This window comes from Rhamphochromis sp. 'chilingali' (genome assembly GCF_963969265.1).
Source record: "Rhamphochromis sp. 'chilingali' genome assembly, chromosome: 6".
Classification (NCBI taxonomy): domain Eukaryota; kingdom Metazoa; phylum Chordata; class Actinopteri; order Cichliformes; family Cichlidae; genus Rhamphochromis; species Rhamphochromis sp. 'chilingali'.
The window spans coordinates 6,803,852-6,828,548 of NC_137933.1; the positions used below are offsets into that span (position 1 = coordinate 6,803,852).

At 41.1% G+C, this 24,697-nt stretch overlaps 1 protein-coding gene across 2 annotated transcripts in view; it reads left to right on the top strand.

The window, feature by feature from the left end:
• Positions 1–24,689, top strand: part of otog (otogelin) — a 66,654-nt gene extending 41,965 nt beyond the window's left edge. Inside the window, exons 33-57 of one of the 2 annotated variants that reach the window (XM_080885636.1) lie at positions 1,203–1,481; positions 2,517–2,634; positions 5,463–5,542; positions 6,193–8,906; positions 9,703–9,880; positions 10,065–10,216; positions 10,307–10,396; positions 10,482–10,668; positions 10,857–11,077; positions 11,288–11,426; positions 11,633–11,821; positions 12,572–12,781; positions 12,934–13,038; positions 13,861–13,965; positions 14,079–14,180; positions 15,587–15,685; positions 15,897–15,937; positions 16,139–16,214; positions 16,405–16,583; positions 19,479–19,583; positions 20,380–20,499; positions 21,000–21,045; positions 21,450–21,521; positions 22,843–22,922; positions 23,311–24,689. In XM_080885636.1, the coding sequence (XP_080741762.1) occupies positions 1,203–1,481; positions 2,517–2,634; positions 5,463–5,542; positions 6,193–8,906; positions 9,703–9,880; positions 10,065–10,216; positions 10,307–10,396; positions 10,482–10,668; positions 10,857–11,077; positions 11,288–11,426; positions 11,633–11,821; positions 12,572–12,781; positions 12,934–13,038; positions 13,861–13,965; positions 14,079–14,180; positions 15,587–15,685; positions 15,897–15,937; positions 16,139–16,214; positions 16,405–16,583; positions 19,479–19,583; positions 20,380–20,499; positions 21,000–21,045; positions 21,450–21,521; positions 22,843–22,922; positions 23,311–23,511 (5,888 nt within the window). In that variant the 3' untranslated portion in view covers positions 23,512–24,689. The remainder of the gene's footprint in view (positions 1–1,202; positions 1,482–2,516; positions 2,635–5,462; positions 5,543–6,192; positions 8,907–9,702; positions 9,881–10,064; positions 10,217–10,306; positions 10,397–10,481; positions 10,669–10,856; positions 11,078–11,287; positions 11,427–11,632; positions 11,822–12,571; positions 12,782–12,933; positions 13,039–13,860; positions 13,966–14,078; positions 14,181–15,586; positions 15,686–15,896; positions 15,938–16,138; positions 16,215–16,404; positions 16,584–19,478; positions 19,584–20,379; positions 20,500–20,999; positions 21,046–21,449; positions 21,522–22,842; positions 22,923–23,310) is intronic. The other variant, XM_080885637.1, reaches the window with a different exon arrangement.
• Positions 24,690–24,697: the final 8 nt, after the last annotated feature.

Genomic DNA, 24,697 nt, shown 5'->3' on the forward strand with positions numbered 1-24,697 from the left:
ACAATAATACATACAGAGAAAAACTTAGAAATCATATGACCCCCTATGAGCAAGCACTTCAGCTGGCAACAGTGGGAAGGAAAAACTCCCTTTTAACAAGAAGAAACCTCTGGCAGAACCAGGCTCAAGGAGGGGCAGTCATCTGCCATGATTGGCTGGGGAGAGAGAAGGAAGACAGGATAAAAGACATGTTGTGGAAGAGAGCCAGAGATTAATAACAAGCATGATTCAATGCAGAGAGGTCTATTAACACATAGTGAGTGAGAAACGTGACTGAAGAAGAAATACTCAGTGCATCACGGGAATCCCCCAGCAGCCTGCACTTACTGCAACATAACTAAGGGAGTATTCAAGGTCACCTGGTCCAGCCCTAACTATGCTTTAGCAAAGAGGAAAGTTTTAAGCCTAATCTTAAAAGTAGAGATAGTGTCTGTCTCCTGAATCCAAACTGGAAGCTGGTTCCATAGACGAGGGGCTTGAAAATTGAAGGCTCTGCTTCCCATTCTACTTTTAAATACTCTAGGAACAACAAGTAAACCTGCAGTGCAAGGGTGATAGGGTACTATAAGGTCATTAAAATAAAATGGGGACTGATTATTCAAGACCTTGTATGTGAGGAGCAGGAATTTGATCTTTGTTGGTTTACACAACTGAGTTAAACAGTATGTAACTCAGTGTTAATAATAATATATAAAAGCTGTTCCTTACAGTGGCAGTATGCTGTTTATACTGCATTTATACTAGAGAGCAAACAGTTGAAATAAAGGTTGAATTCAGTGAATGAATCTAAGCATCATCAGCTTAAGTTTAATTTGATCTCTTGATGTAACCTAACACTGACTGAGAACACCGCAGCTACTGTGCACCAGTCCAACATAGTGCAAAAGAGTACTTTCATGAAACCTTTCAATACCACAAAGTTAGTGTACTATTGTTTGGCAAGATGTTTCCCAGTATGAAAAAACACACCTTCATATCATATACAGGTCCAATATCTGATTTTAAAAAAAGCCATTTTTTAAGAATACTCCACCCCAACTTATTCAGATTTTTTAACACCAGAGTGTGACTGTGCATAAGTAGAACTGGTAAATTCAAGCAACTTGTCTTATTTGTCCTTTAAAAAACATAATCACAGTAGCTCTTCTGCTTTGCGAGCTTTTCTTTATACTTATGAATTTTTTTCTTTTTTTTTTACTCAGACACGTCACGAGTTTCCTTTGAGGCAGCTGACAGGCCAAACTACTTCCTGTCTGCTAGCCCCAATGGCCAGTTGACGTTGGCCAAGTGGCAGGAGAGCGAGGCATTCTGGGAAAGAGCCACCTTCATCCTCCGCAGGAACACCTGGATCCCAGGCTATGACTCACTCGAGTCCCATGCAAAACCCGGCTTCTTCTTATATGCTGCTGTACCTCGCCTCTACCTAATCAAATACAAACACTTGGACAGCTTCCGCAAGGCCACGCTGTTCAAACTGTCAGGTCAGCAGCACATCACATAACACTCAGTAATCATCAGTGTTGCTGATTTTTTTATTTATGATCATAACAAAAAAAATAATGCGGTCATGATGACAGGGCTGGAACTGGAAACTGGCTGCTTAAGACCTCACAAGCACAACTTTTTCTAACCTAACTTTTTTGATGTGAAAGACTTACTTGAACCATGACTTGCATATAAACAGACTTCCAGCATGTTCTAGAGTTAAATCACAGTAGAGATGTTAGTTACCTCGACTGTTTTGGCAGCGTTTGCAAGCGTGATATTCTTTCTGTCTGTTAACACGAAAGCTCAAAAAGTTTTAAATGAATTCTGGTAAATCTTTGTAGGAGTGTAGAGGGAGTCGTGTTAATAATCCATTAAAATTTGCCTTACTGTTATGTAAGGATTCTAAATATCACATTATAGTTTGCATTCAAATATCATGCGACATTTGACCTCACTTTTACATCTTACATCTGCTCTTGTTTTCTTTGCTCAGTTCAGTTTGCTTCTATATCAACATCCTGTTTATTTAGATGTTTACCTTAGGGACCTTGGGTTAATTTGCTGCTTTATATTTTTGACTCGGGTATCGGCAAGGATTCAGTGGGTCGTTATTGCTTCTCTGTGGTGCCAAGGGTCAAGACTACTGGCTCCTCTGCTCATATTTTCTGTTAACAGGGCAGTGAGGCTAATAACTGATGCTAAAAATATATCAGCAACATTTGCTGATGGCAGTAAATGCCAGTCCAGATACAGACATGCTAATGGTGTTGATCTTTTTCTAGTCAGTCCAGATAGAAAATGTGATGTTTAATATACAGAAACATTTAAAATGAGCATTATTTTTGTTTCATAATGTAAATTTACAGAATGAATGATATTTGCATGAATGAATGATACTAAATCCTTGTTTTGATTGTTTCTCAGCCATGTGTACATTGTAACTTTAGGGGTGATTAAACTGTCACATATTACCATAATGCTTACTAAGCTTACTAAGCATTTAATAAGTATTGTGTGTTTTTGATCAGGCCCAAACCCAGACGCCCCACCAGCTCCTCGCTGTCAGTGGAGGTACGACGCCTGCGTCAGCCCCTGTTTCAAGACATGCAGCGACCCGTTCGCTGAAGCCTGTATCACCATCCCACAGTAAGATCTTCCCCTTTACTTTGAACATTACAGCCAGAATTATCAGCTTGAACAGTCAGTTCTACGCATACATTAAAGACTTCAAAGACTGGGACCAGGTCTTCAAGCATGTGCATCCACAAAGTGACTCTGCTGCATCAAATCAGCAATAAGATAGCATCATTCTAGTATCAGTTTGTGATTAAATGAGATCAATCTGTTTGTGATAATATGCTGATTAGCTGTGATAAATTTGCAAAAATTGCAAATCTGTTTTCATTCAGAGCCCAACCAAACCTCATAGATTTGAAACAGAAATCCAAAAACACTTTCACGAATGGTAATGTAGTTCCTGCAGCACAGCAATTTAACCTCAAAATGACATAGGCGCTTGGGATCCTTGCTTTTACTTAGGAATATAACAAGAGGACAATCAGTTGGCTACCAATTGAATCAAGTTCCCTACTGCAAAGAGACACACTGGAAACGAGTTGTGCTCATCAGTGGAGACTGATTCAGATTGATTGCAGCGTAATGGCAATCTATTTGTTTACCTGCAAACTTTCTCCAACCCATCCAGCAGTGACTGCAGTCAGTCTGAGTTGGGCCTCACTTGTTTCGATGCAGCTTGTCTTTCTCTGGGTTAACTGTGAAGTTTCTTCTGTGTAATCTCTTTCCAACCAAAAATGGTTGGCCAGAGAGTTGCACAGTCAACCACTGGGTGAACGCTTGGTCGCCACAACTACTTGTAATTGCATTGATTTTCCAGACTGCCATCCTATTTTTACTCTAGTATGACATTAATCAACCTGACTACTTGCAAATACATGTTTAGTGAAAATGCTGAGCTGATGTTTGAACTGACAGAAACTTTACAAATTTCATTTTTCAATTCATACTTAATGAGAACTTGGGGGGAATCACATAATTATGAAACTGGGATCTTATAATCACAATAAAAGATCTTGTAATGACGACAACAACAACAACAACAACAAAAATACGCTTATGGGAGCTATCCATCATTACTATACTTGAGAGAAATGTGGGATTATTGCTCCGTCATACAATTTATGATCTTAAATATTAATGAAAATTTTTTGAAGTATTTTTTAAAGTTTATTTCAGAGATGTTGCTGAAACTTTCCTGATGCTGATCATGATATTGTTTAAAAAGAGAATTATGACAGTGTTGCTCTTTTAGAAATAAAATCCTTGATTAGTTTTCCTTCTATTTACAGTGGGGCAAAAAAGTATTTAGTCAGCCACCGATTGTGCAAGTTCCCCCACTTAAAATGATGACAGAGGTCAGTAATTTGCACGAGAGGTACACTTCAACTGTGAGAGACAGAACGTGAAAAAAAAATCCATGTATTCACATGGTAGGATTTGTAAAGAATTTATTCGTAAATTAGGGTGGAAAATAAGTATTTGGTCACCTCAAACAAGGAAAATCTCTGGCTCTCACAGACCTGTAATGTCTCCTGTAAGAAGCTTTTCTGTCCCCCACCTGTTACCTGTATGAATGGCACCTGTTTGAACTCATCATCTGTATAAAAGACACCTGTCCACAGCCTCAAACAGTCAGACTCCAAACTCCGCCATGGCCAAGACCAAAGAGCTTTCGAAGGACACCAGGAAAAGTATTGTAGACCTGCACCAGACTGGGAAGAGTGAATCTACAATAGGCAAGCAGCTTGGTGTGAAAAAATCAACTGTGGGAGCAATCATCAGAAAATGGAAGACATACAAGACCACTGATAATCTGAATGACCTGCAGAGAGCTGGGACCAAAGTAACAAAGGTCACCATCAGTAACACACTACAACGGCAGGGAATCAAATCCCGCAGTGCCAGACGTGTTCCGCTGCTGAAGCCAGTGCATGTCCAGGCCCGTCTGAAGTTTGCCAGAGAGCACATGGATGATACAGCAGAGGATTGGGAGAATGTCATGTGGTCAGATGAAACCAAAGTAGAACTTTTTGGTATAAACTCAACTCGTCGTGTTTGGAGGAAGAAGAATACTGAGTTGCATCCCAAGAACACCATACCTACTGTGAAGCATGGGGGTGGAAACATCATGCTATGGGGCTGTTTTTCTGCCAAGGGGACAGGACGACTGATCCGTGTTAAGGACAGAATGAATGGGGCCATGTATCGTGAGATTTTGAGCCAAAACCTCCTTCCATCAGTGAGAACTTTGAAGATGAAACGAGGCTGGGTCTTCCAACATGACAATGATCCAAAACACACGGCCCGGGCAACAAAGGAGTGGCTCCGTAAGAAGCATTTGAAAGTCCTGGAGTGGCCTAGCCAGTCTCCAGACCTCAACCCCATAGAAAATCTGTGGCGGGAGTTGAAAGTCCGTGTTGCTCGGCGACAGCCCCAAAACATCACTGCTCTCGAGAAGATCTGCATGGAGGAATGGGCCAAAATACCAGCTACTGTGTGTGCAAATCTGGTAAAGACCTATAGTAAACGTTTGACCTCTGTTATTGCCAACAAAGGTTATGTTACAAAGTATTGAGTTGTATTTTTGTTATTGACCAAATACTTATTTTCCACCCTGATTTACGAATAAATTCTTTACAAATCCTACCATGTGGATTCATGGATTTTTTTTTTTTTTCACATTCTGTCTCTCACAGTTGAAGTGTACCTCTGGTGCAAATTACTGACCTCTGTCATCATTTTAGGTGGGGGAACTTGCACAATCGGTGGCTGACTAAATACTTTTTTGCCCCACTGTATTTTGTATGCGCAGTCCTTTGTTAACAGCTCTTAATGCTTTGGCCTCTGAGTACCGATGCAGAGTTTATAGTCTCAGCTGTCAATTGTTTTCTGTTCAGAGTGGAGGGTTGCCTTCCTGTCTGTCCCCCACTCATGGTCCTGGATGAGGTCACTCATCGGTGTGTGTACATTGAAGACTGTGAGTATCTGTGTAACACTTTATGATGAACAGTATTTATAAAGGCTAAACATACTAGTTAGTTGGTAGTTTTTTTTAAATATTAGTAAGCACTGATACTGATACTTGATAATTTTTGCTAATAAAGCTAATAACAGGTTTTTAAGGTATATATGTATATTGTTCGGATGTCATTGAAAGGTTTCAACTGTTAGTCATAAAATTTTGTTCTGTCATTTTTAAATCTTACCTTAGTGTCTGTATTATAAAAATTTATATACTTTCCTCAATTTGTTAATAGGTGTTGTTTAATAGGCAACCTATAGAAAAGCTATAGGTAAAATCAACACAATAATATAGTAATATAACAAAAATGAAAAATGCGAATTACATTGATATTTGCGTTAGGTAATATAGCTTATTAAATTCTCTGTGTTAATCAAGTTAATAGTTAATATTGCTATGGTTTTAGTAATACACCTAGATGCACAATTTTGCACATTTAGGAAAACGAATTTACAGTTGTTTCAAATTTAACCTAATCATTGATATCCCTGCTAAAACGCTAAAAGTATGAACAAACTCATCTGCACTGTTTCAGTCCACTTAATGACCTGTATCTCTTTTCTGAGCTTGTTATTTCTCTAACAAACCTTTTATTGGCTGAACAGGTATCAAGGTTCCAGTCGCTGTGCAGCCCGTTACACCGTCTGCTGCACAGCCAGCTGCCACTTCTACAACCACTGCAAGTACTACTGCCTCCACCAGTACCTTTAATACCACCACCTCCACTACTGCTGCCTCTGCTGCTCCTCCACACACTGCTCCCACAACCAAAATCACCTCCACTGTTCCAGAGGCGAGTCTGCACACCAGCTCCTCAGAAACACCACCTGCCATTATCTCTCCTTCTGCAAGTCCTGAACCTTCCAGTACAATAGAACCCCCAATGCCTCCGGCAGTGCCCACTCCTGTGAGACCAGAGGTGGTGGAACCATTGTCAACTGTCAAAGTGACAGTGGCTCCGCCCACTACTATTATGGGTACAACAAAATGGATGAGTGGACCGTTGAGCTCTGCTGTCAGTCCCTTTGGTCCCAGCACCTCTAGGACAAGTAGCACCTCTTTCACCACGACACCCCTGTTCTGGCTCACTTCTACCACCAAGTCCACCGATTCCCTCCAGCCACTATTCACCATCACTCCTGTGACTACTGAGTCAGCAACCACCACTGCAGCTCCGACCAAAACCTCTCTAGAGGGGACAACCACAAGTAGCACTCCTATAGTTGTGCAGACCACAGAGGCCACAACACATTCCACAGGGATCGCTCTGATCATCACAGCTTCCAGCCCCAGTCCTGCTCTGGTCCCGGAAACTTCTGTAATTACAGAAAAAACTATAGTTCCCAGTACAACTATCTCTGCACACACTGACACCAGAACAAAATCTTCAACAGTGGAAGGAACTACAGTTACAACATCCATCACATCTGGCTCACCAAGCACAGCCTTCACAACAGCTGTAGCTCTTCCAGCTTCTCCTTCTGTGGAAACAGTAACTACAGCTTTGCCAGAAATCATTTCAACGAAGATGACGGAATTAGTCACACCAGCTGCACCTTTTACTACTACTAGAACAACACCACACATCATAACACCATCTGTAACCACAGAGAGGATGTTGCACACCACCTCTACAGACCTGACAACGCCCACAACAACGGCTCCCAAATTAACGACAACAACCCTCACTCATTTTGCACCAAGCACACACGTACCATCTCCCTCTACCTCAGCTACTAGAGACTGGAGAACAATCACAAAGAAAGTGTCTATAACAGACTCCCCTGCATCTGGCACAGCACAGGCTGAAACCACAACTGCTCCTTTGTCCAAATCTACAGTCTATACTGAGAAAACTTCCTGGTCTGCAGCTGTCCCGGTTACAGACAGAATGACCATCACAATTGCCACTGCAACCTCAAGACCTCCAGAAATACCAAAAATATCCACTGTGTCTACAGTTCCTATAATCACAACAAACCTGATAGAAACTACTCCTGTGTCAAAATCCCCCATAACTGATAGCTCCACCGGTCCACCTACTACTATTAGTATTTCAGAACCTTGGCGCCCCTCTCATTGGCAGAGCTCCCCCACCCCAGTCTACAGAGCCACAGTGGAGACGACACCAGAGGTCAAATCTGAAACTGTTGTCCATGTGGTCGCGTCCACTGCAACTACCACAATTCCTCACGTTCCACTAACAACTGAGCCAACTGTAACATCTGCAACATCAGCATCGATACCTACCACTGCCCAAACCAGGACACCTCCTGAAATATCAACTGCAAAATTCATAGCCACCACAACCAAAAAACTGTCTACACCCCTGCCTATGCATTCTTCCCCTGAGACAAAGCTTATCACAGCAACTGCAAGTGCACCACCTACTGTTGCTACCACAACACAAAGACCTGTCATTGTTCAACTGATTACAGAGACAATGCATCCACTAACAGACAGAGTCCAGGTGTCAACAACATCTGCAACCACATCCCATCCATCTTCATCACCACTTGGCACTACTACTTCCACAGCACCTCCTAGGACAACAACTATCCTGGACAAAGTCACCACCCGGCTGGTGTCCACTTCAAGGGTTACATCCACTCTGACAACTACCATTATCACACAGACGACCACCCTCAGGACAACACCCAGACTTCCTGTGACAACAAGAATTACTCCCAGAACCACGTCGACTGAGCGTGCAACCATCAGGCCATTCACCGCTAGGGTAACAGTAGCAACAAGGCCAGCAGCAGTAACCACCAGATCAACCACTGTCAGCCCACCAACTGTCACACCAAGCTCTGACACAACAACTACATCAGAAGTGACAACTACAACCATCACAACATCAGCAGAGCCAGTTACCACAGCAAAAACAACCAAACCTCCTGACACAACCACAGCAGAACCTCACTCGACCACCATAACTACTCCACTGCCTCTTCCTACTTTAACTACACTCACAACATCTACAGCTATACCAACTTCAGTCCACAGAGAGCCAACCACATCTGAGGAAACTTCAACAACTACAGAGACTGATGTGTCACCATCTGCATCCCAACCGGTGACACCAGTGCCTGATGTGGTGAGCTCCACCCAAAAACTCAGTATTCCCACATCTGCTACAACCTCCCGTCCATCAGCCATTAAAGTCCAAACAACTGTGCTGGATAAAGTTGATCGGACGAGTCCAAGTGAAGCAACATCTCCAGCGCTGGCTTTTCCTCACACACCAGCGGAAACAACCAGTCACACAACAGAGGGAGCAACATCTATGAGTTTATTACCTACAAGGATGTGCACGGTGGGCTCACTTATTATTCAGCTTCATTTCAGTTTATTATTGGATTACTTCAGGCAGGCTACAAAGTCAAACTCAGGCAGTAATAGCACATCAGCTGATCTCAGTGCTTGCATCTGCTTCTTCTTTTACACAGATAGCATGCTTTAAGTTTCTTTTGCCCACCTGTAGTTGCTGCACATCTGCAAGCCACTTTGCAACCCACCTTCATCCTAGCTTCTCTTTCTATGCAGTGTCTGAATTGTTGTATTTTTTGTATTCTCTGTTCTGCACTGGATTTATTTTTGCTACTCTTTCCTGAACTTCATGGTTTTGTGTGGAAGGGAATTGCCAGGACAAAGCAAAGCTGACAAATATAATATATTTATAATATATTTGTAAACATATTATATATTATATAAATATAATATATAATATTTCCTGCAGAGGGAAATTTCAGCCTTTTTTGACTAGTGGTCCTGACTGAATATCTAGGACTGTAGAATTGTTCCTTTTTTGTGTTTTTCCTGGTTTAGCACAGCATGCTTATTTCAGACACAGAACATCTAAAGATTAAGCTTAGATATCTGATTAAATATTTAAGGTGCACTTAAATCTGGTCTGTTATGCAATTATGATCTACTAATTATGATCTTGCAACTAAATATATTTTTAAATAATAGAACGTGAATCTTGAGTGTTGCTCACTGGTTACTGCAATGCCAAAAAACATGGTTTTACTTTCCTAATTACAAACAACAAATAACCTTTATTTTGATTTTTATTGGGTTTTTTTTGTTTGTTTGTTATTTTGCACCAGCCTCCATATGCAGAGATCGTTGATGATTGCACCAAGTACATCTGTGTCAACAACCAGCTTGTCCTGTTCAACAAATCCCAGAGCTGCCCTTACACTGCCGACCCTCCAAACTGTGGCCTGCTTGGCTTTGCTATCCTCGTAAATGGAGACAAGTGCTGCCCTAAGTGGGACTGTCCATGTGAGGAAAACACATAAATGAAGGAAACACATTATTTATTTATTTTTTTTACAAGAAAATCTGCTCCACACTTTTAAATTTTGCTCTGACTGAATGATGATAATTCTTAAATGTCTCCCATAAATATTTGGCTTTGGCAGATTGTTATCTTTAACTGTGCTCTTTGGTATCCCTACTGTGCCAGGTCGATGCACAATGTTCCCTGATCTGAACGTGATCACATTTGATGGGAACAGCGTTGCCATCTACAAGGCTGCCTCTTTTATAGTGACCCAGCTGCCCAATGAAACTGTCAGTGTTCTGGTTCAGGAGTGTCCCGCTGACTCACAGTCACCAGTGAGTAAATGTCACACATGCCAGTTGCTCTGACAGTGATCTGGACAAAAGTTTCTGTTCTGTCATCTGAGTTTCTTTTGCTTTTTAAAGCTCTTCTGGAATTTTACCAACTTGTGTCTGGTGGCACTCAACATCACCCATAAATCCAACCACATCATTATCAACAGGCTGCAGAGGAGGGTAGGAGATACTCTGCTTCTGATTAAAGCTAAAACACTGATAAAAATCTACGTGATGACATTTAGTTCTTGATGCTTTCTTTCAGCTGTATGTCAATTCACGGTATGCTAAACCTCGATTCAAAAAGTACGGCTTTGAGATTTACGACACAGGCAACATGTACCTGATCCGCAGCCCGGCCGGTCTTAAGTTACAGTGGTACCACAGTACAGGGATGATGGTCATCGACACTGACAGCTCCAGCAACAAACTGCCCACCATGGGCCTCTGTGGTAAAAAAACCATTTCTTTCTTTTTAACATTACACAGTAAAGATATCATTCTGGTAGGTTTAAAACCTGTGGCATAGTGACCCTGTTTTTCTCGGCACACCATCAAAACATTATTTCACTTTTGTGGACACAAATGTCATGATATGTCACGACTGAGGTGATGTTCATGATGCAAATGCATGTCTTAGGCTTCTGTGATGGAGATCCATCAAACGACCTGATTTTGGCAAATGGGACCACAGTGGGTGAAAGTGAGGATCCAGCTGTGTTCATCGACAGCTGGCAGATTCCTAATACCACAAGTTACATCAGCCACAGCCGCCGCCGTGAGCTCAACTGCTCTACCAGTGACTGCTCCAGCTGCTTCTTCATGCTGCAGAACCAGGCCTTTACCCCCTGCCATGCCTTTGTATGTAAATCCATACATTCATTCATTTCCAGATGTGTTTAGTTACAGGGAAGCTTTCTGTTATTTCTGAGTAGAAGATGTCAAAAGAGCAAAAATATCATTTTAAATGACTGCAGATTGTTGCAAATATAATTACAAAATAGGGGTATTCAAATATACTTATGTAACAATATTACTAGTTTCAAGTAATTGCTCTTTCTTTGTTTTTAGGTCCCACCCACCACGTTTTGTGAGGTTTGGGTACGAGACTCGGAGTATGTGAACAACCAGTGTGTGGCTCTGGCTGCTTATGTGGCTTCCTGTCACAAATTCAATATCTGCATTGAGTGGAGGAGTCCAAATTACTGCCGTAAGATTGTTGTCAGATTAAACCTTGTTGTGTAGCAAGCAAACACTTTAGTTTAATGTCCAGCTGTCACAACTTCTGTTATATTCGCTTCCATCTGAGCAACTCTGCTTTGATTTTGGTCTCCAGTTAATCCCATTGATCTGTTTTTAGAGAAAGTGCTAAATAATGGATTGATGGCACTGACATGTCTGCGTCTCCTCCTGCAGCCTTTGTGTGTCCCAATACTCTGAGGTATCAGGCCTGTCTACCAGCCTGCACGTCTCAGTCCTGCCCCAATCACGACTTTGATTCTGACCCAGATCAGTGTTCTGGTCTGACTGAGGGCTGTGTGTGCCCTGAGGGAACACTCCTTCACCGGCCATACTCTGCACTCTGCATCCCACCTGACAAATGCGGTAAGAGCCCAGTTTACCAACAGAGCACAAAGCAAGAAGGGAAGGTCTGTGTATTGGATTATTGTGATGGGATCAGAAGAAAATGCTGAGAACTATGCAACTGTTTAGTCTAAGGAAACTTGTTTTTGCCTATGAAAAAGGAGAAAAGATTTCAAGTTATTTTCTCAAAATTTTGAGTTAGTAAGCTGAAATTGTGGGTTAGCTCTGCTAATCAAGTGTGTGAATAGCATCATTACCTTTTTACCTGGTAGCAGATTCCACAGTGAGCTACCAATGTATAGTAAACATGAATAAATTGCCATTGTTTTGAAAGTTTGCTAATTTCTGACCTGCCTGTTTAGCATTGGGAGCTGACAAGGAAATGAACCTTCATGGAGCATCCTGATTGGCAGAGCTAACTTTAAATTTTGAGTTATTTTCTCAAAATTTCAGCTCATTAACTCTATGCACTTTGAAATGCATAACTTGAAATTTTGTCTTCTGTCTTGTCGTCTATTCTCAGACCCATTTCATTATCTTTAGAAACTAATGCACATCCAACTTATAACAAAAGCACAATTCTATAAATACTCTATGAATATAGCCCTACATTGAAATCTGTGTGAAAGGTCATTCGTATACAATTATTTCTTAGTTTGGGAAAGTTTCCCATTTGAATCAGCATCAGTCAGCTGAACCACATTCTGTTTGAGCTTTAAAAGATTCATTGTAGTCATGTGTATCTAAAATAGAGTGTATGTTTGTCTGCAGCCTGCACTGACAGCGGTGGTGTTCCTCGTGCACATGGTGAGGTTTGGAAAGCCGCGAAGGATGCCTGCTGCATGTACCGCTGCGACAATGACACCATCGTTCCCGTGGAATACAACTGCTCCAGCATGGTGGCGCCTGCGTGCCGTCGAGCAGGGGAGGTGATCATCAGTCTGGCTGATGACACCAGCTGTTGCCCACAAAAAGTCTGTGGTGAGTTTAAGTGCTTTTGTCTGAAACATGCAAGATAGCCTCCAAATCAATAACTGTTACTCTTTAGACCTGAGACTGTTTTGATTTATGACATAATAAACAGAAAAAAGAATGAGCTATCTAATGAGACAATGGGATTTCTAACTTTGCAGTATGTAACCAGAGTCTGTGTGACCAGCTCCCTCCTGAGTGCAAATATGGGGAGAAGCTGGTGTCATACTACAGACAGGACTCCTGCTGTCCAGACTATGTTTGTGGTGAGTTTCCAGTTGACCACTTATTATGTACACTGTGATCACTGACAGATGATGACACATTTTTAAAACTATCACATTGTAGTTTAAGTGCTGTGTAAGTACTGCACACAAGGAATTATTTTATATAATATATTTACTGTAATGCCTTAAGAAATGTCATAGTTTACAGAGACAACATTGCACATTCAAAACTGCAGAGCAGTTTTCAAAGACGAATAAAAAAACCAAACAAAAACCCACTGCTTTCTTACAGAGCCTTAGATTAGACAATTTCATGCTTGTATCATACCTAGGTTAGGTTACCTCTTGTATAAAGCATATCTACATTGCTGAAGAAAATTAAAGGAACACTTTAAAAACATGTCAGATCTCAATGGAAAAAAATATGTGGGATATCTATATGCATATGGACTGGGTAGTGTGATCAGCCTGCAGAGACCTGAATTCAAAAACACCTGAAAATTAAAATGATGATGTGATCTGTAGGGTCTAGGTATCACCCCATCTCATGCTACCTGCAGTGACACAGACCCAAGCCAAATGCAAAACTAGTGAAAAAACTATCAGAAAAGATGAGGAGGGAAAAAGGTCAGAGATGAGGAGGGGAAAAGGTCAGTGTCCTTCACCTGTAAAACCATTCCTGTTTCGGGGCTGTGTCATTGTTGCTCCTCTAGAGCACATGTTCTTAATTTTATTATCACCAATCTTGCAACCCGTAGGCACACAGAGGTGGACATTTGTCTTATTTCTTGTAATCTTGACAAGTTAAACTATCAAAAGTATAAAAAAAAGAGAAAGCAAATCCTCTTTGTTGTGTTGCAGAATGTGATCCAGTGCTCTGTGAGTCAGACATTCCCACCTGCAGAGACGACCAGATTCTGATTGCAACCAGAGCTGAAGGCAGCTGCTGTCTCGCCCACATCTGCAGTCAGTTCAAAAAAACTGATCACATTAACTTCTCTGTTCTGTGGCACAACATTTAGCTATTAGAGAATAATTTAAAGTTATCAGTGCGGTTACAAATGTATGTTTTCATACAGTGTGTGCTCCCTGTGTGGAGACGCCTCCCCTCTGCCAGGATGGTGAGATTCTGACTGTCGACAGCAACACCACAGATCGCTGCTGCCCCACCTACCAGTGTGGTCAGAGCACACGTGCTTTCACTCACACACTCACACACCTGTAGCTTTAGCTAATAGTTGGAGTAAAAAAGTGAAAAGGTCTAAGGTCGGCTGATTTAACGTGTCACTTGTGTTTTTTGTAAATATCTGTGACATATAACTGTGACAAAGATGTGGGTTCTCAGCTTTTATTCTTGGTTCTTAATCTTAAGCTTTTTGATAGTTGGATCATTTTAAAATTGTAACACGACTTCAATTCTTTGTTACTTAGAAGGGAATTATTATACTTTCCTCATTTTCTCTCATACGTCTACTGTTACAAAGGCGGCTGTACACATTAGACTTGCTTAGAGATTCAAATACTAAGGTCAGTGTGTGCATAAGTAATCCCTGAGAGCCAAAAGCTTAGGCTGCAGACTCTCGGTTTTGGACAGTTGTGTTTCTACCCTTGGTTCTGTATGATGTCAGTGAGAGTGAATATCTCTGTTTTGTAAGCCCATGTTCTGTTCAAACATTCTGTTTAGGAGGGGCCACTCAGAAAAAAACTAGTGTGTAGCGAGCAGTGTTGGTCAATTTACTTGAAAAAAGTAATTAGTTACTAATTACTCATTACTTCTCCAAGAAAGTAATCCCATTACTTTACAGATTACTTAGTTTCAAAAGCAATTAGTTACTTTTTAAAAACACGAATACGTAATAAAGCAATAGACCTTTCAGCCCAATTCTATTTTTTCAGCATATTCCATCGGTGGAGGTCTGCCCGGTGCCTCAACAGTCATGTCAGTGGGGGATCTGGGGGTTTCTCTGTAAATTTCACATTCCCGTGGCAGTGTGCTAGGTGCTTGCTTAGATTTAAAGTTTAATTTTTTGCCGTAGAAAGAAGTTTTCTCCAAACGCAGAGTGTAGAGCGGACGATAATGTTTTTGTTACTTTTTACGGAATCAAATTCAATGTCAGTGCTTCCAAGCTTTAATGGTCATACCCTCTCCTGCACTCCATATATTATCCATTGTTGATCTACACACGTCTGTTGCTGCCACAGGCGTCGTACACTCGTACGTCATTGTCATGAGACACTCTCACAAACGAAATCACAGTGTAGTAACGCAGTAACACAGCGTGTTTACAGGAAAGTAACAGCAATCCAACTACTTTTGTTTTTGCAATAGTAAACCGTTACTTTACTCGTTACTTGAAAAAAGTAATCGGATTACAGTAACACGTTGCTTTAACATGTTACTGCCCATCTCTGGTAGTGAGGCCATGTGTAGTAGACCCTTTGTTGTTCTGAACTATGACTCATGTAAAGTCACTGCAGTGGAGTCCAAGAATAAAAATGCGCTGATCCACTTCATGTTAAAATGATCCCACTATTGGACAGCTAGAACGCATAAATGACTTGCATGTTTTTCTTTGTGTGTGCACAGTGTGTGAACCCTACAGGTGTCCTCAGCTCACGTGTCCTGTTGGGATGTCAGTGGTTTCTGTGTCCAATCCTGGTCACTGCTGTCCCAACCAAACATGCGGTATGAGGGGAAAACCCTTCCATGATAGGAACAATAAAATTAGTCCAAAGCCTTTCTTTCAGATCAGTACTAGGCCTGTCATATCTTTTTAGAACCACAATTTAAAATGACATTACATTTGTTTTATGACAAAGCAGAGTATCTGGTGTTGTGTGGTGTCATCTCAGCTAAACAACTTAATAATGGTCGTTTTTTTATTTTCTGTCTTCAGAGTGTTCCTGTGAAAAGATTGCCTCCCCAAAATGTGGCCTGGTAAGTCCTGAACCTGTTGAATACACTGTATCTCCAGATTATTGCTCATAAAACCTGACTTTATGGGTCATATATCCAGGTGTCTGTCTGCTGGCTCTGTGTGTTTTAATATTTTTGGGTTCCTTGTGTAATGTACTCTTTGTATATTCTGTATGCATTAATACAAATCTGTAACCCTGGTTCTCTGTCTGTGTTCTGCAGGGGGAGGCTGCCCAGCTGGACCGGGCCTTTCTAGCCGATCCACAGAACCAGTGTGCCTGCAAAAGATACAAGTGTGGTACGTTCTGACGAGGAATTCATTTTAAGTTTAATCTTACCAAACCTGCTCTGAACTGAGCCAGAGTGCACGTTAGGGCATGTTGTTTTTATTCTGTTTGTCTAATGTTTGGTTAGTATTTAAAACAGATGTTTTTACCACTTGTAAGTGCAGCCTGCAACTTTGGACCCTCTGACCTCTGTGTGTTTAGTGCGTGAGGCTGTGTGTGTGTTTGGAGAGCGAGGAGTGTTGAGGCCCGGTCAGACTCTGGTTGAGCGTGGAGACGACGGTTTGTGTTACAGCCGGCAGTGCAGCCGCAGCCTTGACCCAGCAAGCGGCTTCCATGTGCTCCACACTTTCAGCGTCAACTGCTCTAACCAATGCCAACCAGTAAGACCGCGACACACCAGCACAGACCTTTTATTGAAGATCTTGATCTCACTGACTTTATGTTAAGGTTCCATCCTCATTGTTAGTCTTGTTTCTCTTTATTTTCTCATTAAAAATGTGTTAAATATGAGAAGAGCTACCAGAAAGTTTATTTTTGTGATTAATATTTTATTGAATTTTTAGAACACTACAGTCCACTGTAGATACAAATCACATCACATAAAAATAGCATCAGCATAACAGCCGACCAGTACTACAGTAATACAAAACCAAAATGAGGGGGGACAAACAAAACAAGAGATAAACAAACAAACAAAAAAACCCAAAACAAAACAAAAAACCACCCAAAAAAACAACAACAACACAGCCAGCCTTTGACTACGTGGGTCTTGCTGCATGCCACACTCTGTCATCTCTGAGAGTGCTTCGTCAGAATCCCAATGTCTGTCCCACTCTAAGTTCTAGTCTGATCCTTTTATTCTGATGATAGCGCTGTGCAGGGTGGCTGCTGTGTTTCTTCGGATTACTCCTCACCCCCCACCCACCCCTGTGGCTTGTCATGTCTTCACAATGTTGTGCTGTGGACATTTATGTGCTTTTTTGTGCAAAGGAGTTTTTTTGTTTCCTGTTCTCATGCTGTCCTACCATGGAAGCACAGCATGAGTAGGGGTCTCTTTTTTCCTCTTGTACTTTCCCCACTGTAGTGTACATTTCAATGTTTTTTCCTGATTCTACCAATCTCCGACCTGTATCCCCATGTAATGTTTGTGCTATATGTGTAAGGTCGGGGGGGTCCCATTTCACTGCAGGGCAACCTGCATGTGACGAATAAAGCTTTAATTGATTGATTGATTGATTGAACAGATATGGATCCCACTTCAGGTGGAAGCTCTCCAGTGTATTCAGATGCCTGTATGAGAGTTGTTCTAGTGCAGCGAGTCTCCCTAGTTGAATATGCCATACAGAGACAAGTGGGGTGGAAGGGGCCTTCCACTGGGAGATAATAAGTTTACACCCCAGCATCAATGCAGTCTGTACCCACTCAGGAGCCTTAGGCAGAGCGTGTTTAAGGAGTGATTGGTCCCCCAAAACGAATAGTCTTGGCGAAAAAGGAATATCCCATCATATAGTTGATTTGATAGGACAGCTCCAAATCATATGGGTCAATATGTGCCCACCCCAGTCTGACATCTCCAGCATTCAGGAGACTGTATGAGGTTCACCCTGTACAATCTGTGTAGTGACCAGTAAATTCGGTGTAATAATTTGAATTGGATTAGTCTAGTTCTAAGTTCCCTGGACATCTTTTTACTATTCTGCAAAATTACAGTCCATTCCTGGTCTGTAAAAACCACACCAAGGTCAGCTTCCCGAGCTAACCGTAGGGCGGTTAGCCCTTTACTCATGCCCTTAATTAGCACTGAGTAATATTTAGAGACTTCACGAAGATGTTTTTTTGATGTAGCTGAGATAGTCAATAGTTGGAGGTGGTGTGGAGACCAAAGGTTTTGAGCAATAAATGCCAGAGCTGCAAATACCTCCAAAACTGACTCTGTGGCAACTGAAACTGTGCTTTAAGGTCATTGAAGAACTTGAGAATTCTCCCCTGATTACAGGTCTCCAAGAACAAGTATCCTTCTCTTGACCCACAGAAATGGAGACTTATTAATGCAGAGTTTGGGATTGAGCCATATGGAGGCCTCAGTATGAAGGTGGGAGTTAAAATTTAACGGCAAGGCCACCTTCTTCCAGACCGTCTGCAGGAACGAAAGAATGGGGTTGGTTTGTATATCTGATGAGAGCTTGGTGGTTAAAATGTGCATCAGAGGGAGTGGTGAGCACAGGGTACTCTCAAGACTAAACCATGGGGGGGCTTGTTCTGGAGAGATAGCCCAGTGAACCATGTGTCTCAGACTGAATGCATAATGGTAAAACAGTAAATTTGGGACCCCCAGGCCACCCGACTCCATTGGTTGCTGTAGCTTTTTAAGCTTTATTCTAGGGCTTCTGTTATTCCATATGAATTGGTTGCATAACTTGTCAAATTGATGAAAATATTTTGATGGGATTTTTAGCGGGAGTGTTCTCTACCAGAAAGTTTTAATCGAACATACAATTATTGCCGAACGGGTCTTCACCAAAATTCAGCTCAGAGTCAAGATCGCATTTGGATTTTAATTCTCATTAGTCTGTGTACTATAGCGAGCCTATGACAAGGAAACATATTACTTTCTTTCTGTACTTCACACATTAAAATAACCTGTGAATAGTGATGGACTGTGATCTGGATAAGTATTTGATGGCCCACTCTAAAGTTGTGATTTTTTGGCAGTTTGTGACTTAAAAGCACATTGGTTAACACTGTTGCCCCCAGACAAGTAGGGGGAAGGTTCCTGCTTGGGTGGGGGTCTTCCTCTCTTGGTATCTTCACTCATAGGTATGTTTGGTTGTCTGCCTCACTGTATTAGCCCTATGTTGGACTGGCAACCTACACATTTCAGCTGTGTCATCTCACTTGACCAAAGTTTAACTAATAAACTGCTGCACACAAACAGAACTTGTTGCTGAAGCAGGAGAAAAAAAGGATTTAAAGAAAAAAACTGTTAGCTTCATTTATGTTATGTCTGCTTTCTTGCTGGTGTGTAACGTACTAAACACAGAGCAACATTAAACTTAGCAGACTCTGCGTTGTCACAGATACCACAGCATCCCTAGTTACAGCCCTGACCTCACATAAACTTCTCCCCTGAGAGCAGAGCACGAATCTAGAAGCTTTTAATTTTGTTTGAACTGTCACAGTTAATCTTTGGATAAGTGGTTATGATCATTGACTCATTAAAGCTCACTGTCACAGTATTTTAAATGAAAAGGAAAGTAATCATGTTTGTTTTTCAGAATCAGATCTACGTGCCTCCCAAAGACCAGTCGACGTGCTGCGGAATCTGTAAGAATATTTCCTGCATCTATGAGCATGAGAATGGAACAACAGGTCTCTATAAGGTAGGAAAAGATGTTCAGCAACATTTTGCATCCAAATAAAAAACTATTTTAACATACACACTATATTGTGGCGAACTGAGGGATCTTAACAAGAAAGGACCCACGCAGAGATTGAGTCTGTTATTCCACCCCAAGCAGGAAGGGGGAGCTCTTTATTGAACAGTTCCCCGTGCTACACTGTGCTCGCACATGAACTCACTCATGGTGTAACATGTCTTTCTATCAAAACAACATCTATCAGTGAACAGGAACGGTCATATGAATTACTTAGCCATAACAAATGCAAATACACAGTTTAATCGTCTTGAATGGGAACACAACCCGAGGCATGATGGGAGATAACTAGCTGCTCCCAACATGCCACAATATTATACAAACAGTCTTTTACATTATTCTTCAGTCTTGATGTGTACTTGTGTAACACTTTGGTCTGCTGGTGGGAACTGAGTTGAAGTTAGCAAAGCTAGCTTATTAGCTAGCTAGCATATTATGTAGTTTTTTGTTTAACCTCAGCAACACAATCATGGTAAAGTTTAACACAATATTTATTATTGTATATTTTTTCTTATCTTTGAAATTGATTACTGTTAGTTTAATTAGTCGATGGTGATTTGACAGTATAGTCAAGTTGGCCTTAGTCCTAACTTTGTCCAGCTTTGATTTAAAAATGATCTCAGGCGGACTCACACAAAGTAAGAAGGCTGATCATACGTCACCAATCTCTTTCCCATTTTGTTGTAAGTCAAATTAAGTTGCTCACTGTAGTTCAGTTGCTGATGTTGTCAATGCTTTTCAGCCGGGAAGATCCTGGGTATCAAACTGCATGAAGTTTGACTGCACAGACACTGTGGCTGGGCCCACACTCATCTCCTACTCCTTCAGCTGCCCTCCCTTCAATGAAACAGAGTGTGTAAAGGTCAGCATGCAGCGCACACCCACGCACGCACGCGTGCACACACACAACACACATTCAAAGAGACATCTCTTTCTTCAAATAGATAAAAGATACTGACTGATTATAATTTGTCAACGTATCCTTTGGAAGGGAAATCTTGCAGTTTTAATCTTTTTAATTTCTTTTTAATCTTTTTTTTTTTTCATCAAAAACATTTTGCTGTGTGATAATGATGTAAAAAGGTGATTCTCAAACAGACAGCCAGGCTGATCCATATTAAATTTAAGTTTAAGCAGGCTCAAAGTAGTTATAACTACTGCAAGACTGCAAGATGACTTTTTTCTATAGAATAATGGTAGCTCACTTAAAAAGTTTGATTAACAAATCCACGGCATGTTCAGTAGTTACACAAAAGTTTAGCTGAAGAATATCAAAGTTCAGAATCTGTGCTGGCCAAACTGTGGAGGAAAAATACATTTTTCTGTGTTTGTGTTAACGTTGTGACTCTCGTCTGCACTCAGATCGGTGGAACTGTTGTAAGTTACATGGATGGATGCTGCAAGACGTGTGAGTATCTAATGAGAGCATCACAACAGCAGTTGTGTAGTTAGCGTAGAGCTGTAGCCTGCAGCTGACACTGAAGAGCGCCTTCATCTGCCGCTCAACATGTTTCCGACATGTTTGCCCTTCAGTTTGCTCGTTTCAGTCTAAAATCCTCAGTCACATTGTCTGAATTGGCTCACGTCTGGATCCCAGCTGCTGTTTTCCGTTACATTTGTCTTCTGTTTATTTACATTAGAAAACTGTCAGTGTGCTTTTCAGTGAACTCTGTGTCATCAGTACAAATAATGACAGACTTGCTCTAAAATGCCAAATGATTAAAGCTCTTGTCACTGAAAAGCAACTGAAGACATACAAGTGGGTTTATGGTTTATGTGCTGCAGCTTACCATCGTGTACCAATCCCACCAGGTACTGGATTCCCTCTCTTCCCTTTCCCTGTTAGCCCCCTGACTCCCACAGTTAACACAAACTGTGAAAGAGGTACCAAACAACAAGGCTTACCAGTGCCATTGTTGATATTCAACAATGTACTCCCTCTAAGAAAAAAAACAGAACACACACAGGAAACCCCAAAGTCTGACTGACACCTACTCCCCTCTGCAGAAAAGTCCTCTCATCTGTTGTCTCACTTCAAGTCCATGTGGAAAAAAACATAATTGATGTAGCTTCCTCTTTGCTTTCTACCTCACTTGGCTTTAGAAAATATGCTGTCCAATTGTCTAGTCTAATTGGTTTACATGAAAAATGACATCACACTTGAGAGGACAGAACCCCCCCCCCCTTGATCCCATGTGTACATGTACACAACAAATAAACTTTTTCCCCATTTAGCACTGTTTGGGCAGTGCATTGTTGATTGCCAACAATGTACTGTTGGTAGTGGCCCAGTAGTCGGGCTTAGATATCTGCATGTGTCACTAGATAGTGAAGTGAGATGATGCTGGGAGTGCTGCGGGTCTTTTTTTCATTGAACTGCTGAAGATTTGCATGCTGCTGCACTATAGCTGCAGCCCTCCAAAGGGAGCTGTGTGGGAAACAGAATCTTCTGTGTGTGGCATTTCATCCTTTTAGTAGTATCATCTGTGCAAACAAAAAAGCAGTAATTCATTTTAGGGTGGCAGGATTAGGGGTACAAAATAATTTGGTTTTACAATAAAATCTTAAAATAAACAATAAGATGAGTTCAATTGAGTTATCTATGTAAGTTTACAGAGAGTAGCTTCAAACAAACTAACACACATTTAGTCCAGATCAATGACACAACAGCTTAATAACACAGGCGACAGTCAAAGCGGTAGAGAAAGTGTCCTGAGATTTATTCTGAGAAAACTAAATGGCACTCATAACATCTTAATTTAATGCTATGTGTGTTGATGGCAGATTTCATGTTTTGTTCGTGTTTCTGTCTTTGTTGTATTTGTTTAAACATCAGTTTATTTTGTTTTTAGTCGAAGCTAATTTATGTTGAGAATAAATGTATGACAGATTTTATCCTTCCAGCAGTTTTGAATGTTTATGCTGAGTCTCATTGATCATTTCTCCCTGAGTGGAAAGTTTTCTCATTAATGCTTTTAGCTGCAAAGTTCTTATACACACACCCTCTGTTTTATTCCTTTCAGGTTATGTATGGCTAAACTACTTCTGCATGATCAACAGCTTCTGAGCTTCTCAGGGCTCTTGATCGCTTTCCTTCCTCTGTCCTCATCCTCCCAATTCCTGGTGTTTGTTCACATCCTTATTATCTTATGAGTATTTTTTACCTTCATTCCAATGAATTCCTTCTGGCTTGTTGTGTGAACAGGCAAAGAAGACGGAAAGTCATGTCAGAAGGTGACAGTGAGGATGACCATCAGGAAGAATGACTGCCGCAGCAACAGACCGGTAAACACTCATGTCTGACTTTCTGTGGTTGCAGCTTGTTATTAGCATCCTATTTTAACTTTGCATTTCTTGCAGTGTGTGTAGAGTTTTCGTTCATGCAAGTGCAGCAATGCCATTGGCTGGCTCAAAGTATTCTGGAAGCTGTGGTGGTCATGATTTCTCCAGGAGATTATTTGATGTGCACCATCTGAATAGTTAACACCAAATTTTTTGCAGCCATCAACAGGAGTTATTTCAATTTTCAGTATTTGGTGTTTATAGTTTTTGATATTGCTCATGTTTAAGCTTAACATGGCTGCCTCTCCCTCCCAAAGTTTATTTGTGCATTTATTTGATGGCCTTCTGTCTGCTCCTTCTACATGAAAGACATCTGCCCTTCCATTTTCAGGTGAACATCGTGTCGTGCGATGGAAAGTGTCCTTCTGCCAGCATCTACAACTATAACATCAATACGTACGCTCGCTTCTGCAAGTGCTGCAGAGAGACTGGTCTGCAGCGGCGCTCTGTGCAGCTTTACTGCAGCAGCAACTCAACCTGGGTCAGCTACACTATCCAGGAGCCCACTGACTGCTCATGCCAGTGGTCCTAAACATAGTGCATCCCCACACTCACATGCAAATACAAACACACATACACTGTGTGTTCAGAGCTACATGATTTAAACTCACAAGATACAGAAGAATAAATGTCAGCTGTGTTATTTTATGATTTTGGGCAAGATGGATACTGAGCTATGATTAGCAGGTTCAGCATGATTTATGGAGATTGTATAAGTGGCTATGTTGGTAGTAAATGATCACAGAAGTCGTTTTGCTGCCTCTGCTGGCAGGGAGGTGGTAACTGCAGGACAGACAAGCAGGTCTCCTTCCTTAGCCAGTAGCTGCAAAGCACACAAGCTGGAAGGAAGGAAGCACCTTCAATCTCAAAACATTTTTTTCTTTTTACTATTCATTAAATTATCAAGTTGAACTAAAAGAAATGTTATGAGCACTGACTCATATTACTATAATCATTCATCTTGTTTAAACTGTCCGTTAAAAATCCCTTTCTAATCTGCTTTCAGTTTAAGTAAAGGAGGACAGCCTTTTTCTGAACAAAAATAGGTTTGTTGCTGTGTTTAGTTGTGTTGTTTCCATTGCATGTGTTGTCAGACTGACAAAGATGTTTTCTTGATTTGCTTTTTTCTTTTGTTGCAGTGAATTGAGCTCTGCTGGCCAATAAATACTCCCTATTAAAAAGTCAATCAATGGCAGGTCTCTAAAAGCACTGATTTTAACTTATTGAAGTTTGTAAAGGATATAACCTTTTTCCTAGCCTGTGGTTGGTAGTAGCTTTAGTTAAAATTATGCTTTTTTGTGTAATTTCAGACCAAGGCATTTGTGGACCAAGGCATTTAGAAATTAAAAACCCATTCCATCGATTCATTATCCATTCATTTTCTGCTGTTTATCAGTGCCCAAGTCAAGTATTTCTAGGGCAAAAGTTTTAAATGTGAGGATTTCCATCATTAATTAGATACTCAGTCTATGCAATATGAGAATATGATAAAAAGAAAACCCCGTCACGACCTTAGAGCTCAAGGTATTTTCATCACTTTTGTTTTGTCCAGCAATCAAAAACCTAACAAGAAATCTAAGCAAACGATCCACTGAGAAAATAAAATGAGTAAATATTTGCCTTGTGACTCCTTTAAATAATGTTTCTCTCATTTGCCAGAGGATTTTTCCCTTACACTATCGTGATGATTTCCTAATTATTTCTAGACTCCTCCCCCC